Below are 19,306 nucleotides of genomic sequence, written 5' to 3' on the forward strand. Positions count from 1 at the left end.
AAAATTACTGAACTATCTAAAAAACAGTACTTCAAAACTACTTCACTTTTAAGTTCAAATATCATGCAAAACCCAATACATTATTCAGTTAAATAAGCTGTTTGTGAGCGAGATCACCCTCTAATTTTTATATAAGTTTCTGTTCCAGTCATTATCTTTCCCATATTTAAAAAAGTCAGGGCATCTCATAAAAGGCAAACAGTAACAACTGTATTTAACTTGACAATATGTTTGCCTTCATTTGATAGCTCTCAAATTGGTAGACAGTTGTCCAAAAAGAGAAACACCTCAGTTTTTTGGTTCCTAAACAGGCTGGTTCCATGTTACATTAATAAACCTGGTCTTATCAAGATAGAATTGTGATTCTAGAAAAATTCAAGTTTCCCCTAAACAGTTTGCCACTTTCAGGAAGTTTTAAAAATAGGTCAACTTCATAATTAAGTTGTACTAAAAAAATTACTTGTCCATCAAGTTTAAGAATCCAGCAAATACATTTTGATAATAGTCTACTACATAAGCTTCATCTCCATAAGCAATCAATTATCCTTCTAACAAATAATGCCCTGAAAAGCATATTTAAAAAACCTCTTGCTTAGAGCCAATGTTACTACAGAATTATGCAAAGTAATGAATTTACTATAGTTACATTCCTTACACACAAATAAGCCTGGAAGAAGTGCAACCAGGAAATAGATACTGCCTTAACAAGTAGAACCTGAAGTTAGACATCTTTGGGTCTGGGATTGCTTATGTTATACCTGATATCAGAATCAGGCCCAAACAGCAGCAGCTGTTCCAAAGAGTAATATTTGAGAAACATCAGTGAGCAATAACTTAAAATTACTGTCACACCCCTAAGAAGATACTCTTTTTGCAGGTCTGGTTCTTTGCATATTAAAAAAAATAAATGCTTATTCTCAAAGCAAAGGAAAGCTTTTACATTTTCAGGAGTACACACACACACAAATACATAGCAGCAATGGTGGCTTCGGGTTGGAGAGAGAATAACAGTAGCTTCAGTACAAAGAAAAAGGTCACTATGCAGGTTATTTATAATACTGAAATGGAGCTGACAGCTATGAAGCCTTTTTTTTTTTTTTTTTTGAATTGCATGAGCATTATGCAACCTCCTTGAAGCTCAATCAACCATTCAGCTTCCAAAAGCAGCTGAGCTGGGCTTAGAAAAACAAAGAACTTCCTTGCTGTGTACACTACCCATTTTATTTATAACTATACAAAAGATCATGGATGATATATCAAATATTTTGAAGCGTTTTATCTAAAGTAGTTTACACATCAGAGAATGGCATGCTTGCACAATTTATTCAAAAGTTGTATTTCACACACTTGCCCAGAAATGCTCCTAGCAGAAGCCAATGGGTTGGAAAGCTGTTTAATGTCATTTCCAAGATGAATTATGTACAAGGGTAAAGTAAGTTTTCATCGTGTCTATTTATAATTTGGGGCCCTGCCTCTGCTCTTGTTTACAGCAGTGTAAACACAAAAGTGATACTAGTGTAAGCACAAGAAGATCTTGTTATCTTAGTAATATTTAAAAAATTGATTCCATCTTCCACTGTAATAAACCAACAGGTAAAAAGCACGTAAGTCTTGCTGAGTTTCACTGCATGGCCTACTTTGTCTCAGTTATGACTGAAAGGTAGCTTCTGGGAACAACTAAAACAATGAGTAAAAAAACCCTCAAAACCCCCCAAAAACCACAAAGTTAAAACCCCAAACATATCTCCCCCCCCAAAAAAAAAAACAACTCACAAAGAACAACTCATGCCAAATAAAGTACAATAGTCAGCTGTGGCAAGGAAAATCTAGCAGACAGTGAAAACTGTATTTTTGGAAGCAGATGAGATTGCATCTTACTAGAAATGCATTAAAATAACTCAAAAAACCAAGAGAATAAAAAGAGGGCTGACACACACCAAATTGCAGCAGAAACGAGAATCAAACAAGCTTCATCTCCATTACTCTCATTTTAGTTGAAGAGGTGAAAGATATAAGAATAAGAACAAAAATCTTTTTTAAAATCTCCTACCTCATTATTTGGGTCTTGAATGACCTTATAAAGAGCTGGTACCAGTGGTTTTTTTCGGTGCAATGTAGCTGCATAGCTGGAAATTTGTGATTCAGGTAATGCCTAAAGAAAAAAAAAAAGGTTACCCTGACAAATAAATTTTTTCAAGTACATAAGATCTCCACAAAAGGATTAAGTCTCATCCCAACATAAAAAAAAAAAAATCCTGAAGTTCAGTAAATTTTCAGGCTTGCCACCTAGTTGTTCAGTACAAGTTCTTCTCCATACAAATAACATTTGGGAGCACAGAACCACTTTGAGGGTTAAATCCCAAAGTAGTTTCAGATTCATCTTCCATAAAATCATTTGCTCTCATTTGATATGTGGACTCTCTTTCTTGACATTCTGTATTTAACAGGCACTTTTCAAAGACCTTATGGAATCAACTCAACTTATTTTTTACGAGGTGTGGATAATACAAAATGGACAGCTTCAACTCTTCCCCAAGCAACCATGTCTTTGGATTTTGCATCCTTGGATCTTACACAAATTTCCAGCAACAGCATGTAATGACTTACTATCATCAGTGATGTGAGGAATTACTAATTCATAATTTAATTAACAGATTAATTTCATATCAGTCATGAAATCCTGTTTTCTTGTTTATGCATTATGCTATATTTCACTCAGCATAATTATCAACATGCAAAATAGTTTAATACCTTAAAAATAGTTCAGATTCTTCAAGACAAAACAATTAATTTTACACAGACCACAGGGGGAAAAAAATAAAATATTTTTCTTTGTTGTTTTTTTTTTTAAAACTCCAAATATTTATAATTTTTTTTTTTTCAAATAAGAAAGTTCTTCAATTACAAATTTGGGCAGCACCATCCAGCTGTTAGTTAAATTCCATCAGCTTAACCTACACAAAAATACATGTTTTAAGAAACCCTATTGCTACAGCAGTGTTCTGCTCTACAGTAAACAACAGCAACAAAAATAAACTACTATTAGAAATATGCATTGTAGCTTACGTACCAGCTGACTCAATTACACAGACCTTTTTGTGCTTTATGCATTATAAGAAGCTGAAAGACCAAGTAATAGTTATTTAAAATGTTGATTCTGAATATTAAAAAACCCCTCACAACTACATTCTATGGCATTAAGCCAATGGTTGAGCTCTCATTCATCTTCTCAGTTCACCTTGAATTCTGACAGCCATTCTTCCACGACACCTCGTTCTGTTCCCAGCATTTTCTTACTTCTTTTGCTTCTCTCTTACCTTTAGAAGAAAAAGGAAAAAAAAGAAGCTAAGTCAGAGTTCTGGCAGGAAAATTTAGTTTTGTAAAGTCCTACTCCAATGAAAAGCTGTTAAGATCTTTCCAGTAGAATTATATAATACGAGACAATAGGAAAAGTTGCATTTTGGACAACCAGTCCCATTACCTACCAATGATTAAACTATTTTCTTCTTTTAGTCAAAAGTATTGTGCATAAATCGGCAAGGAGGAAAAAAAGGAGGATTTGGTGCTTCAGGCCAAAATGTACATTATTTAAGACATATATCATCCCATTCTTGCTCCCTTACCAAATATTGTACAAAGAAAAGACAAGTGAAACAAAATAAAGAGCATCATGGAACAAATCATATGAGACTGGTAATGACAGTTTTAGATACAGCTTGAAGTTAAGCAGTTTCATAAAACAAACCAGTTATAAAAAATTCTTATAGCAGAACTTTACTCCTTAAACCTTGTTCTTAAAGAATTTTGAGGCTTCTCATTCAAATGGCAAGATTTAGCTCTTGTAAAAGTATGTTGGAATTCTCAGAGACAAACAAAAAAGAAAATTTGCAAGGACAACTGTTATTTATTTTCCATTTTATACACAACACTCATATTCTAACAACTACTGAATTCACATAAATTTAACTCTCAAAGCAACAGCAGGAATTATCTAAAACACATAGCATTATTAGACACCTTTGCTTGATGTTCAAACAGGTTTAAACAGTGTGTGATCTCAGTGCAGGTTGTCAATACCTGGAAGTCATTAAGGTCCCAAAAAATTTTAATCTGAAGAAGTGAATGAAGCTGTAACCTAATATTAGAGACTAAAACCTAAGAATAGTGACCTGAAAAGTGATAAATTGAGGAGATAATAAAATACGAAAGCCATATTAGACATATGAAGACGGTGATTCTTAATTAAAGTTTCATCGAGAGTTTATTTTTGACAGGACATGCAGGTTAACAGCCGGCTGAAAAGAAACAAGAAACAGAAAATCTGTGAAGGGACATTGTATTTTTAAAAGATACTTTGGTCACTTTTTTTTTTTTCAAAAAAGAAATTGATAATTGCTATACAAGAATTTAATACAACAACAAAGCTGTCAGACAGTCATAAAAATTTACCACATTTTTTCTAAACCTACAAATACCCATCAGTTTCAAAGCCCTTTTTTTTTTCCATTTTTAACTATATACAAGTAATGTCAAGAATATATTAAAGGCTACTATTTGCAGAAGTTGTTGTAGAATTTATAAGAAAAAGGCAGGTAAACATGAAGTGAATTATTCACATTTTACACTAGTAATTTTTGTTTGAACCTAAATAATTTTCAAAACACATCTGAAAGACAAGTTTGACATATAAGTTACATCATGGAAGTCCTATGAGAAATGACCTTTTAACAGCCAGACTACATGACTGGAATCACCTGTTCTCACAATGTACTTGTTTTGGTTTCTGAAAAAAGACTTGTATTTAAGAACAGATCAGTATTTGTTAAATGGAAAATGAAGCGAAATAAGATATAGAGCTTCCCAACACAATTTTTAAGTTCCTGTAGCATTTTTCAATGGCCCTTGGCAGCAAGTCATTAATACAAACTCCTGTGGCACTGCTTCAGATTTCTAAGGCATGTTTAAATATCCCAAAATACAACAAATTCAGAAATTACATTCGTTTAAAATCAAGTAACACTTGGGTGAATTATTTCAGCAGAAGCACTGACAATTCTATAAAATAACAAACACAACTAAATAGATTTCTGCAAACAAAGCTTCCGAAGACATCTCTTCTGATACAGGGAAACAGAATGAGACTTGGATACAAGTTAATGTAAAACATCGTGGGGCATGCTACGGTAGTTGAGTTCTAGTTCACTTTGCCTAGAGAAAAAAAAAAGCAATATTCAACTTTACCTCTTTAATGAAGTCAATTTTCTAAAGGAGGAAGAGGAGAAGGAATGCAGAAGTTTTTCAACTTGGGATGCATTTGTCAAGCCTTCAAGTACTGCCCCGTTTTCTGGAAGACGAAAAGAAACTAGAATGATCACAAAATAAGGAAAAATATAGTAAAGTGAGGCAAACAGTAATGTTAGTATTTTTCGACCTTACAAATGGAAGTTTATCAAATCCTCTAAAGTATACACGAATCCTTCTGTAACAAAGCACTTTGCCATTAAAAAAAAAACAATAAAGGCTCAGTGTTTTAGCAGGAGGAAGGCAAGAATTGCCTTAATCCAAAAAGAAGGCTTTGTCACCTATGTGGAAAACCCTTCTGTATTAGTGCAGAGTACCACAAGCACACTTGAAAGGAAAACTGAAGCACTATTTCTTACAAAGAACAGTGTAAGAAAAATGTAAGATGAAATAAAAGAGTAGTAATTGTATAAAATGTGAACTGAATCAATACCATGATTTTGGAGAACATATACCACCTAAACAGAATATATTAAAAAGGCTTCCCTACTGTAACTTCCTTAGTACATATTTCTTACAGAACTAAAATTTCAATGTAATTGCAAAAATTACATATTACACTGAAGTTCACCTTTTACTGTAGGATCCCTTCATACTGAGCGTGAGGTAAACAATGCACATGAGCCAACTCTAGGAAATCAGGGAACTTCAGTATCTGGAGACCTCTAATAGGAAACTGAAGTATACAAACAAGGAGTGTATTCCATTCCATACTGCTTATTCAATTAATTACTTTCCAAAATACTCAGTTACTAAAATGTCCTCTTCCACCACCACCCACCACTGCTATTTAGAAACAGGGTAGCAGGAGGTACCATCCTTTTGTGGTTAGGCTGTGAATGTTGAAAAAAAACTAACAAATTTCTACCCTATAGGCACACTGTAGCTGATTACATACAGATTTTTAAACATGCACAGGAGACCTGAAAGATAAGTATATGTTATTGTAATTATCAGGCACACATCTTCAAGACAGAAAATTAGGTCTGTAAGAGTTGATTCAAGACTTCAGGAAGCTTCCCAAGTTGTACAACACGCTAGAAACAGTATCTGATACACACTGCTCTCTAGAAATGTTATGGGTTCCCAACTAGCTCTGAATTATTACACTTGCTAATTCACTTCACAGAATTGCAGAAAGTGTCAGGTTGGAAGGGACCACAGTGGGGGCTTCTGGTCCAACCTCCCTGCTCAAGCAGTGCCACTGGTACCTACCCTTCTATCCCTACTGTCAAAACCACACACAAATTCTGTTCACCACACAGGCCTTTCCAGAGCTGCATTAAGTTAGACATAGTTTCTTTCCTGGATAGGAACTTTTGTTATTTTAGCCCTAAAGCAAGAATTACTGTTATATACCAGCAAATCAGACATGGTAATTTCTATTTCTCTACAGTTTTCACTCCCAAAAAAGGACTGAGCACAAGCAGATGTGCACAGACCTGGTTGGAGATTCAGGCTGCAACAGTTCAAAATTTTTCATCCACTTGTCAGTTTGCTTACAGATCAAACCTGCAGGTTTTCTAGAAGTAATTTAAGTAGAAGATAATTAAAAAACAATTCTGTACATAACAACACAAATGGGGTGTAGAGATTTAAATTGTCTTACACATAGAAAACAGTAAAATAACTGTCCTTAAATCAGAGGCAAACATCAGCTGTAACTCATGGCCAAAAACTCCCCTCTCTCCCAAATGATTACTTCAGCTTGGAAGATCCTGTTAAAATCTGGAGGCAAATAGCTTCACTCCCCCAGCACTGTATCAGCTTGAGAGACTACACTGACTCTGTATGTAGTTGACTATTTCCTTGGAGATCTCTTGCAAGGGGGAATTTAGATTATGCTTAAAAGCAAACTAAGAAAAAAACCAAATATAGCAACAACAACAAAAACCCTTGTCAAAGCACAAATCATGCTTCACAGCAGTAAGTTCACTGGAGTGTAAGCACGAAACCATAGCACAGTTCCAACAGGAAAACAAAACATGTATCTGATAAAGCTACACTGAGCACCACATACTACTGTATATTTTAAGTAACAACAAATGTTCTTTGCCCTATAGCACTAAAATCCAGAGCAAGACTGCAAGGACTAAGCTAACTGTAGCAGAAACAAGGGAATGCCTAAGGCTATCAAAAACCACATGCATCATGCCAGTAAAAACACAGTAGCTTGGAATAAGAGAAGAATGCTACAAATAAGTGAAATAAATTTATTGAAGACAGCAATTCTCCTGAGTCAGGATTTAGCCTAGCACATCTAAAGAAATTACAAAACCACTGAGAGTGGCAAGACTAACTCAAATGCCTTACTGAAAACACTGTAGAGATTCCACTGTGCCTACTATGTTGAGTCAAAATGTTAGTATCATAATGGCATAACACCTAATCTACCTAAGAAATTAACTCTTCTTATAGGAGTCTATTGAGCCTTAGAGAAAGTCAGCTGTTTGCCAAACAAGTCAGCTTCTGCAAAGTCAAAAACTGAACCTGTGCTGGTGTCAAAAGCTGGATGCAGTTACAGTTAAACCCATCTAGTGGGTAGCTACCAAGGAAAAGAAGTCAACCTTCCCCTCCAGTGTGACACATACTTCTCTCCCAGTGTTTTTGCCCTGCATTGATCTTCAAGCAAGCCCTGTTTGGGAATTTCTTCCAGTGTTAAGTCAGCTTCAGAACCACAACTGCTATATGAATACAGAAGTAGTCCACATCTATTTTGGCCACGGTCACTGTGCTAGTTCAGTTTTAGGACAAATCATCTCTCCCTTTCCAATTATCTGCCTGGATATTAAAAACATTTTTAAGGACTTGTACAGACAGGCAAGGCAGTCAGCTAATGAACTCCCAGTACAGTAACTCTGCACTGACTCCTTACACGAACACTGTGCCAAAGCACAGTGAGCACCTCAGCACCGGAGTGGGGAGCGCTGCCCCATCCGGCACCGCGCTGGCCGGGCTGCACCACACGCACTCCCACACATCTGGGGAGGCTCAACAGCTCGTGGGACTGTCCCAGCCTGACACCCAGACTGCACTCCAGGATTTCACATCTGTAAAGCACACCTCGTGCTTACATTTGCTCCCTGGTTTGCCGCACCTTTGCGTGGGGGGGAAGTAAATATATCAAACACTGTGTGGGTGTGTCTCTCAAATAAACTGGTTCAACTACATTAAGTCCTGTGCATACTTATCCAAAGTTGAAGTGGCCTGAACTAAGAGCATTGAATTTCATTTCCAGAGTGCTCACATCCCTCCCAAAGCAAAAAAAATACAGGGAATAAGAGATTTCTCATGTTTATTTTAAAAAGACTAAAGTTTTTTTTTCTACTATGGTTCAAAGGTTCTTTTAATATGTAGGAACCATAATAGCTATTAATAACAGTAATAATTAAATATACTAAATTTTTTTACATATGGCCTGATTAAGATTTCTTAAATACTCAGCAAACATGCAAGTTGGAATTCACAATAAAGCATGGAATAGAAAAGTTATAGTTAGGAATGCAGTCATTCAATGTTAAGGTTTAAAGGGGCTCCACCAATAAACCACGTTCTTGAGTATCACATCTACATGTCTTTTAAATCTGTGCACGGAGGTGAATTTACCATTCTCTACATATTTGTCTATATATTTTGTCTTTGAAAACATGAAAGTCTGAAATAAAACTTATTCCAGCAATATATTATCAAAACAATGACATTTAAAAGTCAGCTAACTGCCCAAGAACTTTTGACTACTGTAAAAGACATAAGAAAGGGTTTAATCAACTGCTCTCGTCAGCGAGGTCAATTTTCACTTACATTTAGAATAAAGACATACTGACTGAATACATTATTATTTACCAGTCTGCATTTAAACCACTAATAAAGATCAATCTGCAACTGCAGAATGATTACCCAAATAATTTGAGCCAGTAGCAGTTGCTGTGCAATCAACTATTACAGTGAGAATTAAAAAGTAAAAAAGTGTTACCAATTAGGTATTAATAATTGATGACATTTAAGAAGATATGACTTTTCAAGTATGCAGAGGGGTTTGGGGGTTTTTTGTTGGTTTGTATTTTATTCAGGGTTTTTGCTTGTTTGTTTGCTTTAAAGAAGCCAGGATTTTATACTGGTTTAAAAATATATGAGAGAGATTACATAAACAGGACATGCACTTCAAGAATGAGTCCATTTTTTTGACCATTATATACTAGATGGAATGATGTATGTAATGATTTTAGACCCAGCTGCACAGTGAATAAAAATATTACATTATTTTTACCTCAAAGGCCATGAGAAGAATATTTTGCAATTAAAACCTGAACTGTGTCAGCAAAAAGAACAAAGCTTCATGCTACATGATCTCTTCTTAGTGCCACTTGTGCAAAAGAACATTACGGGCTGACAGGAGGTCTAAAAGAATAGAAAACCCAATTATCAATATGGCTTGTTCTTCCAAGCTATAGATAAGCTCCTCTCATATATATAATTCATTACTGAACATCGAAAGAAGTGTATTTGGAAAAAGATTTTTCCATGCCACTTCTGTAAAAAAATAGCATGGAAAGCATCAAGAATGCATCCTCTTACTCTGAACTAAACATACATCCAATTTCTTTGATCCAGAAAGTTCATAGCTCTGCAACAAGAGCACCTCCGTTAAATACAATTAACACTTCAGGAAACAGAATAGATTATACACAACATAAGATAAGGTGGTCAGAACTACACAGGAAATGTACTTCCCTGCCACACACCCACCTTAATAAGACTGGTGAACTCTGGAAAAGAAAAACCGGGCAAACGTGCTGATAAATGCAGGTAACAAAAGAACAGTTTGAACCTTTCATGATGAGCTATTCCTGAATGCAGAGGTTTAAAAGACCAAATGGAAAAAGACCAGGTAATACATTTGATGATGAAAGGAAAACAGCTATTCAGGAATGTATCAGCAGTCAGAAAATAAATCAAGATGTTTGATCACACTGAAGTGATTTAAAGTAAATCTGAAAACATGAAAGTGGACTGTACAAAATTGGTAATATGCTCTGATTTGAAATACTGGCCTACATTTGATGGAAACAAATTAAAAAGAACCATGTATAAGGCAGAAAAATGCTTAAAAGGTAGCTGATGCCAAAGATCAGGAAAAATAACTTCTAAACTGGATATGGGAATAACTTTTAAAATTCAGAGAAAAAAGAACTCCTTGTGTTAGAAGCACGTGGAATTAGGTGGCTGAGGAGGTAGAAAGGATTTTTTGGTAACAGTAATACAAAATAAAACATTAAAATGGAATAAGGTAGAAATGTTACTGTTAACAGTGTTCAGCATCTCACACTGTAAGAGTAAGACTAGTTATCATAAAATATGAGGGCGGTAACACTGTAACATCTGTTTTACTTACTTACTACTTGTGTAGAACAAGAAGAATAAAGAAAACTTCATGGTGTAAGCCAGCACTTCATTGATATGCTTTACAAGAACCTTCTCTTCAGAGCAGCTCCTTCCTTAGCACCCAGTATACAGGTGTGTACAGCTTCAGCCAGCTACTCCCAAGTTATGTGCCAGGCTATATTAAACAGACATGGTATGGCTTGATTTCCACACTGGGAAATCACTGACACACACGGACTCTTAGACTAATTTGATCCCAAGAGAAAATAAAAGCAGCCTTGGGAATGTTCAATTTTGGTAGATTACTTCTTGTGCTTATTTAAGAGTACATGTATCATAATATAAATTTCTTATAATAAACATATTCTAAATACCATTGTGATTTTCATCTACCCATTTACCTAAATATACTACCTATTCTACCACAATCCTATTTAACAGAGAATTATATAAGCTGTCATTTTGGTGAGGACATAAAACAATGAATTAAAAAACTGTTGTCCTTAACAAATCAGAGCTACAACTGCAACTTGGCATTGGAAACAGGTACAAGCATTCTGCTAGAACTCTCTTGGCCATACAGCTCCACAGTGCAGAGAAACAGAAACTTCTACCAGATACAAAACTGAAAGGAACAAAACATTTTCTGGACAGATACAAATTTAAATCATCACCTCAAGTCTTCTTTTTAATAGAAAGAGAGCCCTCTTCCAACTCCATTGGTAATGTAATTGTAAGCTTAAGCAGACAGACTTTAAAGCATTCCAACTTTAAAATACCAATGCTGACATACTGTGTGTATGGGATTTAGGTTGCCAGCCTTATTAGACAAGCCTTAGTCATTCAAGTCGTGCAAAACAACTTGGATAAGACATTTCTTCCATGGCCACTCTGACTCATGAGTAACAACCAGGCTAAAAAGCCTTCTTTTTTGGTACCAGTAACAAAGTTAGTTACATGAAAACAATGGGAAAAAGCCTTACCACAATGAAGTCAAAGATGATTGGCAATAGTCCTGCAAACTTTCATGGTACCATACTTGCACAATAAGATCCTTTTCTTATCAAAAAGGTCACAAGAATTTCAGCTGCTGCCAAACACATGGTAAAGAAAAGGTACAGTCCATCTGTTCCAAACAGCCGCCTCTGAGTAATTTTAAGGTCTAAATTATCTTCTGTTCCTTTTCAAGCATCAGAAAGCTCAGCTGCCAGCCTTCTATCTTTCTACCATTACTACAGGGAAACTGTGCTTCACAGATACACAATTGCTGAAGACAAACAAACAGGGCAGTGAATGAAAATACAACACTGAAAATAGACACTGTGTAACAGTTTTTAAAGCTCTTTTAAAAGCTGGTGTTTTCATCCTATTGCAGAGTAGTTGTAGAAAGTTATGGAAGTCAGGTGACTCTATAGAGAAAAATTTAAGTCCCATTTGCCTCATAGAGGCAAATAAACAGAGCCTGAATAAAACACAATTGTACACTTGTAGCTAAATCCTTCTCCTAGGAGTTCATACAACGAATAAAGCAGAAAAGAAAGGAGTTAAGACGATCAAGAGTGTAGAAGGAGAAACTCATCTTCTGTATATGAAGAAAATACTCCTCTACATCACTTACAGGATTTGAAAAACAATAATAATGAAGACATTATCCTGCTGCCTTAAATAGTGCAAAACACATTAATTATTCTATTATAAAGACCTGACGCAGTTAAAAATATATATACACACACATGTAGGTTAGCCACAGAAATGTTACCTTATTCTCTCAGCGCCAGTTTCCTTAGAAACAACTTCACGTAGTCATCCTACACTAAACCTAAAACATTCTCTTGTCAGGATCCTGGTGATAACCCATCCTACACTAAACAGTACAGGCTTGTCCTCCCTTTGCATCAGTTCATACACAATTACTCTTCTTACGCTAGTTTGTCTGTATGAACTTCTTTACTTACAAAAACATTTCCATGCAAATTACTTTCCGTGTAACCCTACCTCTCCTAAACACCTTCTTGGTTCACCCTTTTGGTTCAAGAAGTAAATTAAATCTAGAAAGACTTAAGTAAAGCTACGAAACGCATAGGAAAAAAAAGGAGCCTAAAAAACCCCAAACAATCCTAACTGCAAACTAACACTTGCAAAGCCACATTTCAGAGACACTCAGTGCTAAGTTCTAGAAATGAATAGGCACAGGATAAAGAGAAACCTTGAAACAGAATTTCTGGGGGGGAAAAAAACAAAAACAAAATTCAAAACCAAACAAAAAAAATCAACAAAAAACAACACCACAAAAACCCCTCAACACAAGCTTTGGAATAGGGTTGCAGACATTACACCAAGATCACTGTGTTGCCTGGAAAGGAAAAAAAGTAATGCAGAAACAGCTCTAGATATATGAACTGCAGATTCTAAGCAGCTTCCCATTCCTGAACTGCAAAACCGTCACTTGACAAAAATAAATGCCTCTTATATTATGAAAATAGCCATAACAGAATTGAAGTCCTCTGTCAATTCCAGACCAATATATAAATTCCAATATCAGTATATATTTCTCGCTGCAGTATCCAGTACCAACTATAGTTCACACAAAATGGAATTTAGGTTACATATTCATTAATTAATCTACCTAACCGCCTTTCTCCTACTCTAAATATTCTCAAAGAGATCTAACCTAAAGGATCCTCTTCTGAAAGTAATGAAAACCCTTATTCTAACCTTTCCAGTTTCCAGATGGTAAAGTCTCCAGCTCCAGGAAGTAGAGTGTAAATAGATGAAGTGGAGGTGACAAATTTTCCCCCCATCCATACACTTATTTACACATCCACAAATTCTTAGATGAGTGGAATCTTCAAATTTATCTGAATTTACTTCAATTATAGCTAAAACTATATCATCTTGCTGACTTTTTTTTAAATTATACAGTAAGAATACTAAGTTCCAAAATAAACTTTTGAAATGCCAGAGTTAAAATAAAGGTCTGTCAATATTAAGATATATTGTTTTATTACATGATGCCATCAATTTCATGTGTGACTCAGATGCATCAGTCACATTTAAGATGCATGGTTTGCAAGGATAAAATTAATTCTGACTGATATTCTGGTCTTACTTTTCCAATACAAGTTCCCAGACTTTAAAAAGCAAACTGAACAACAAATATAGTGGCATGAAACATCACAGATCACACCACTGCTCATCAAGATGAACAATTCCAGAACAGCACAGATCTCTTCCGCTTGACCTAACAGAATATATGAGGAAGTTGAACCCTACACACATACAAGACAGACTTAAGCCACATAGAACCTGTTTGCTATTACAGGTAAAGCAGAGTAGCATCAAGAATCCTGAAATCTGAGATCTGCTTCAGCTTTCGCAGCTAGAAGTGCTCAGAGCAGTAGCTGCCTTTACTACCCCCAGCTGTCACTTCACAGGAAACCATTTGTCTTCTTCCATGTCATCATCATAGCACTGTTTCTGTGTCAGTCATTTTCAGTCTCACACTAGTTTTCTGGAAGTTAGAAAGGCCTTTTAAGAACTGCAAAGACCAATCTCACAAAATGAGAGGAAAAACACTGTTAATTTTTTTATTGGGATTAGACAGACTGTACAAGTGAGAATTTCTAGACATAAGAAATAAAGCATGGTCCTGACTCTCTTAATTCTGCATAACACAATCCATTAAGAGCTATGTGAACATCAACAATCCACACAGTCGACCCAACTGATTAAGGTAATTGTGCCATAAATATTGATGCTTATGACCAACCCTACTAACTTCACTAGAATTCCTCCAGAGCAAGAAATTACATGGCCTTTGTTGGACTCTCCTGCACAGAAAACAGTCAAAGAAACAGTGCCTCTAAAGAAAATAAAACCCTTTTTTATCACCTTACTAGAAGCTCTCATGAAACTCTGAAACTCAGCTTACCATAATGGGCATTCTGTGGCCCATTACCTGGAAGCATATGCTACACCTCTGTGAAATAACTGCATGAGAAGTAAAACATTAGTAAATGTAAATTAGTGCAACAACTACACCAGTTACCTCCTTTGTCTATGTGTGAGTTTAATAATTAATCTTCACTGCTGAATAGTTAAACACAAAGCATATTGTTTACACAACTGTTACTCATCTCCTATTAAACCAATATTAGAAAAGAATACAGACTGATCAGTAGTAAGGAAGGACTAATTAATATTTTAGTGTAAAATCATTACTTTTTCATATATTTTTAAAATAATATTTTAAAAATTTAAAGTTTTTTGTCAAATACTGCCCTAATGTATATGCAGAAAATGTGAGTCTTTCAAGATCATGAAAACTTATGGATGTAACAGGCATCACTGAAAATCCATGCAGCTTCATGGCTATGCTTCCTTAAGTTTGTTTGGTGTGGAGAGAGGAATGGAATTTATTTATTGATGGTCAATTTTACCATGATCTAAGTTTTAAAATGTATTTTCTTGCACTCAAAAAAGCCCTCACTGAGGACTCAATGTTCTAATCTTCAGCCATTTTTACATAACCTCATCCATGGACAGAGATACTCTGGGGTTTTCTTTCTGATACTGAATAGTTTTCCTGCTAAAAAAAAAAAAAACAACTTCGAAAGCAGTTGGTAGAACAGTGTTTCTCCTTTCCTCAAGTCTCCTCAGTAAATTTATCCGTGGAAAAAGAGCAGAGATGGCCTTATAAGCAAACATGTCAAAGAGTTATACTATGCTTTTTGCAACATTAATTTTCTTCAGCAAATCCTGAGTATTATATCTACTTGAAATAAAAATACATCCACAAGAACTATACTAAAGAGTTTCTTTATTCTTTTACAGGTAAGTTGCACTGCCCATCTATGTCACATTTACCTTTTTTAATTAGTTACACTGGCATAAAGCAAATTCAGTCCATTCTCTTCAAACATATTATCAAAAAATTTTAATCAAAGCCTGAGTTTAATTAAACAGCCTGTTCTGTTTCCCTATACAATTGTGCTGATAGGGATCAGCAGCATTTACCAAGGTTCAAGCACCAGTCATTTGAAATTGCTAAATTATATGTTTTTGGTGTAAGTAATATACTCATCTAACAGCCTTCATACAGCATGCCCCTCAAAACACACACAGTCTTTCAAAGGCAACTTAGACAGAAGGTTTAGAAATACTGAGGTTATTGGCATGCACAGTGGACCTGTAGAGAAAACCTGACCAGTGGACCTGGTCAAAATGCAGGGCTGATCAGGTATAAACCAAAACAAAACCCAAACAAAAACCCACACCACCAGGAAAACAAAACAACAACAAAAAAAATAACAAACCAAAACCGAGGCACACAGTCCACATGACTTCTTCAGCACATGAAAAAACTGCTCTGAACAAAATACAAACCCAGACCTAACACCCTGGTGATTGCAATTATGTGCAGATTTGCAAGTTAAGATGATTACACCATAATTCTTTCTTATCAGTGAGCACTGAGAGTTTCATACTTGGGGGGGAAATCCTCATGCTTTTTGCCTTCTCTGCCAACTATCCAACTGGCACTTCGAAAAGACTTTCATAACTGTATTTTAACAATTTTGTTCCCTAATCAGTTCTATCTGCTACATTTGAATGATAAAAACCAAGATGATGGTAACTTCAAACATTCCCCTGCAATAAAAAAGGAAATCCTAATAAAAAACCCTTTTCATTTCCCACAGATGAGACGCATATGCATAAACATGCAGAATTTACTTATAGCAACATTACACACTTTAGAAGCTCTAAAGTCTGCATTCACAGAGACAAAGAGATAATCAGCACAATCTATTCCAAGCCTACACACATTACTAAAGCAGAATGCCCCGGCAGTTCACAGAAATAGCAATAAAATAACTACTGCGAGAATTCTGCATAAAGCCAGTACGTGCAGCAAAGATATTTTGTCTATCAAAAGCTACCCACTGGAATATTAATTTGAAATACATCAAAACTTGATAGAGCTGACAACTCTTTACATGGTGATTAAGGTTTCCTAATTAGCATGATAATGTCCATTTAAGATTTGTTCCCTCCTCTCTCTCACAAGACCAAAAATTTATTGTCAAAATAAGCCATCAAATACAGTAAGTTACAATCATGGGAGTATCATCAGCAGAGAAGAGCAATGGACCATCACACCCACACACATCTCCACCAGCCATATGTGATAACGTTCCTACAAAATGTTTCAGTAAATTAACGAGGAGCAGTGCTGAAGCAGCGCTTTCCTAGCAGTTAGAAAGAAAAGAAAAAAAAGCAAAGCCATAATATTTCCACTCCCCCACTGACCAACAGATCTTTTTTAAGCTTTCTGCATTTATTAGATGCAATTAACATCCAGAGACACTGCACTTAAATTTCCTTGAACCTCCCTCTACTTTCTACATCGAGCCTAATTTTCTGTCTTTAGCACAAACCAGAATCTGCAAGTCTGAGAAAAAGGCCACAAAGGAAATAAAAAACCCACCTTTGAACATTTAGTTAATTATAAGTTGCCAAACAGGGAGGGGGGGGGTGGGGCACAAAGCACCCTGTGACAATGAGCACAATACTTGATTACACAATTTCAGCAGCATTAACGCCAATTAGTATTGGCCACTGACCCCTAAGTCAGTCTGGAATCCATCCACAGCCCTTAACTTGATTAGGACTTTGTGCACAACAAATGTGAAATCCCACTGTTGCACAGTTATTTTTCTGCCTTAGCATCATGAGTTTTACTCAATTTAAACATTCAAGTAGCTAGAAAAAAATTACCAACAAAGTTAATGTATAAACATTATTAGGGCATTTAGCAGAGCATCTTCAACCATCTTCCTAAAAATTCCAGAGTTTAATCTTGGGCTAACTTGGCAAGTTAAAAACTAAAATGCAAACATTTTAATTTAAATTAAAAATGGGAAATCAGTGCAGCAGTTTTAGTTGTGCCATGCAAACTTTATACATTTACTGCAAAAAACCATAGTAGGCCTGTAGCTAACTGAAAGGATTTCACCTATAGAGAGGAAAAATGCAAAGCTTGTATTCCCTCAAAGATTTAACACCATGATTCCTGGAACAGCTGCCATTTGAATGATTTAAACACCCAGATGCATCAAAACCATTTTTCTGTAGCTGAGGAGACGGTAACTCTCCAATGAAGTTTCATTTCCCTAAGTATTTTCATCACTAATGCAGAAACAGTACACGTTCTCTGCAGGCAGCAGTTATCATCACTAGGACTACTATACATCTTAAAGGACTACAATGCACAGTCCAAGTCCACTCAACACCTGCACAAGCAAAAGGGCACCTCAGTTACTTCTGCAATTGGTCCTTTGCAGACTCATGGACAGTAAGCCATGCCTAAGCTGTTTTAAAATTTTTATTTATTGTCTCAAGTTCTAACACTAATTACAGTGAGAAGAAAGAAAATCTTGTTCTCTCCTTTACCCCCAAACAAACAAAAAGGAAATTCTTATTCCACAGATACACAGAGGCTTCCCAAACTCGTGGTGTTTACAGGCAAAGGCAAAGGTGAAGGCAAAGTTGAAGAGTCACAGCATGTGAAACCAGTCTTGGCAGATGCACAGATCTAAGCAAACAGAAAAGGCAGTAGCCTGCTACTAGCCATCCTGCTCACTGGAAAATCATGAAATGCAGGTGACACCTATGATTTAAAGGAAGGGTTGCTGTCACAGGATGTGTATGAAAATAAACAGCACAGAAATACATTTTATGAGTGCTTAGCTTAAATTCATTCAGTATTTTAAGTATTTCTTCTCTACTTTCATTCAACTGAGCCTCCAGCCCAGGATTCCCACCTCTATTTGTATTTCCATAGGTATCACTTAACCATTTCAGAGATTTTCATGAAACTCTTTCCCCTCTGACATGGCAAGATTTGCACTGCAAGCTGCTGCAGTTCACTAAAATGAAGAAAGCTATCAGAACGGCTCCCATGAAGTGTGACAAGATCAGCATCTCTCTTCCCAAACAGTTGCCACAAATATGGTTTATATAACGTCCAGAAACTTAAGGATGTTACTACTTGAAACTACTGCACAGATGCAACATTGGAGACCGTTGGGTATTGCGGTTTGTCAATTACATAATTATCAAACAGAATGAATATACATAATTAACAATCTAGAAGCAGCTTTGGAAGCTCAGCAGTTTTGTCTAAGGCCTGTTCTATGCTTAGAACAAGAAACAAGCAGTTCAAAAAAAAAATAAATCTACGTGCACAAGGTTCTGGTCATTTTTCCACTCCACATCTAAACCCCGCTCACCCTCCACTGTGTCCATATTTAGCTCACATCTCTATGTTGTTTCGGCTCAACCAAACATCTTTAAAAGAAAAAAGGCAATGGAAAGTTCTCCACTGTTACACATAAAGAAATATGAGCTTTTGCTGGGATAAATCCTTCCTCAGCATGCCTTACATTTCTGGGTAAAAGGGCACATTACTATCATTTAAACTCCTCAATCACTTCTTCTGTAAGTTCACTACAGTAAATGGACTTTAACCCATCATCTGTCTGTCCCACTGCTGTTATTAATACATGAAGAGTTTGAAAATACATTAACACTCCCTTTTACACTGTCGCCATTGCACAAAGAA

General features: G+C 35.9%; 1 protein-coding gene across 12 annotated transcripts in view; it reads right to left on the reverse strand.

The window, feature by feature from the left end:
- FAM126B (family with sequence similarity 126 member B) overlaps positions 1–19,306 on the reverse strand; it is a 54,042-nt gene that overhangs the window by 27,672 nt on the left and 7,064 nt on the right. For all 12 annotated transcript variants that reach the window (XM_017837276.1, XM_017837301.1, XM_017837247.1 and 9 more), the window contains 3 exons: positions 5,242–5,344; positions 3,239–3,317; positions 2,051–2,152 (listed from right to left, as the gene is read on the reverse strand). In XM_017837276.1, the coding sequence (XP_017692765.1) occupies positions 2,051–2,152; positions 3,239–3,289 (153 nt within the window). In that variant the 5' untranslated portion in view covers positions 3,290–3,317; positions 5,242–5,344. The remainder of the gene's footprint in view (positions 1–2,050; positions 2,153–3,238; positions 3,318–5,241; positions 5,345–19,306) is intronic.

The sequence above is a fragment of the Lepidothrix coronata genome, unplaced genomic scaffold (assembly GCF_001604755.1).
Source record: "Lepidothrix coronata isolate B3197 unplaced genomic scaffold, Lepidothrix_coronata-1.0 Scaffold7, whole genome shotgun sequence".
Classification (NCBI taxonomy): Eukaryota; Metazoa; Chordata; class Aves; order Passeriformes; family Pipridae; genus Lepidothrix; species Lepidothrix coronata.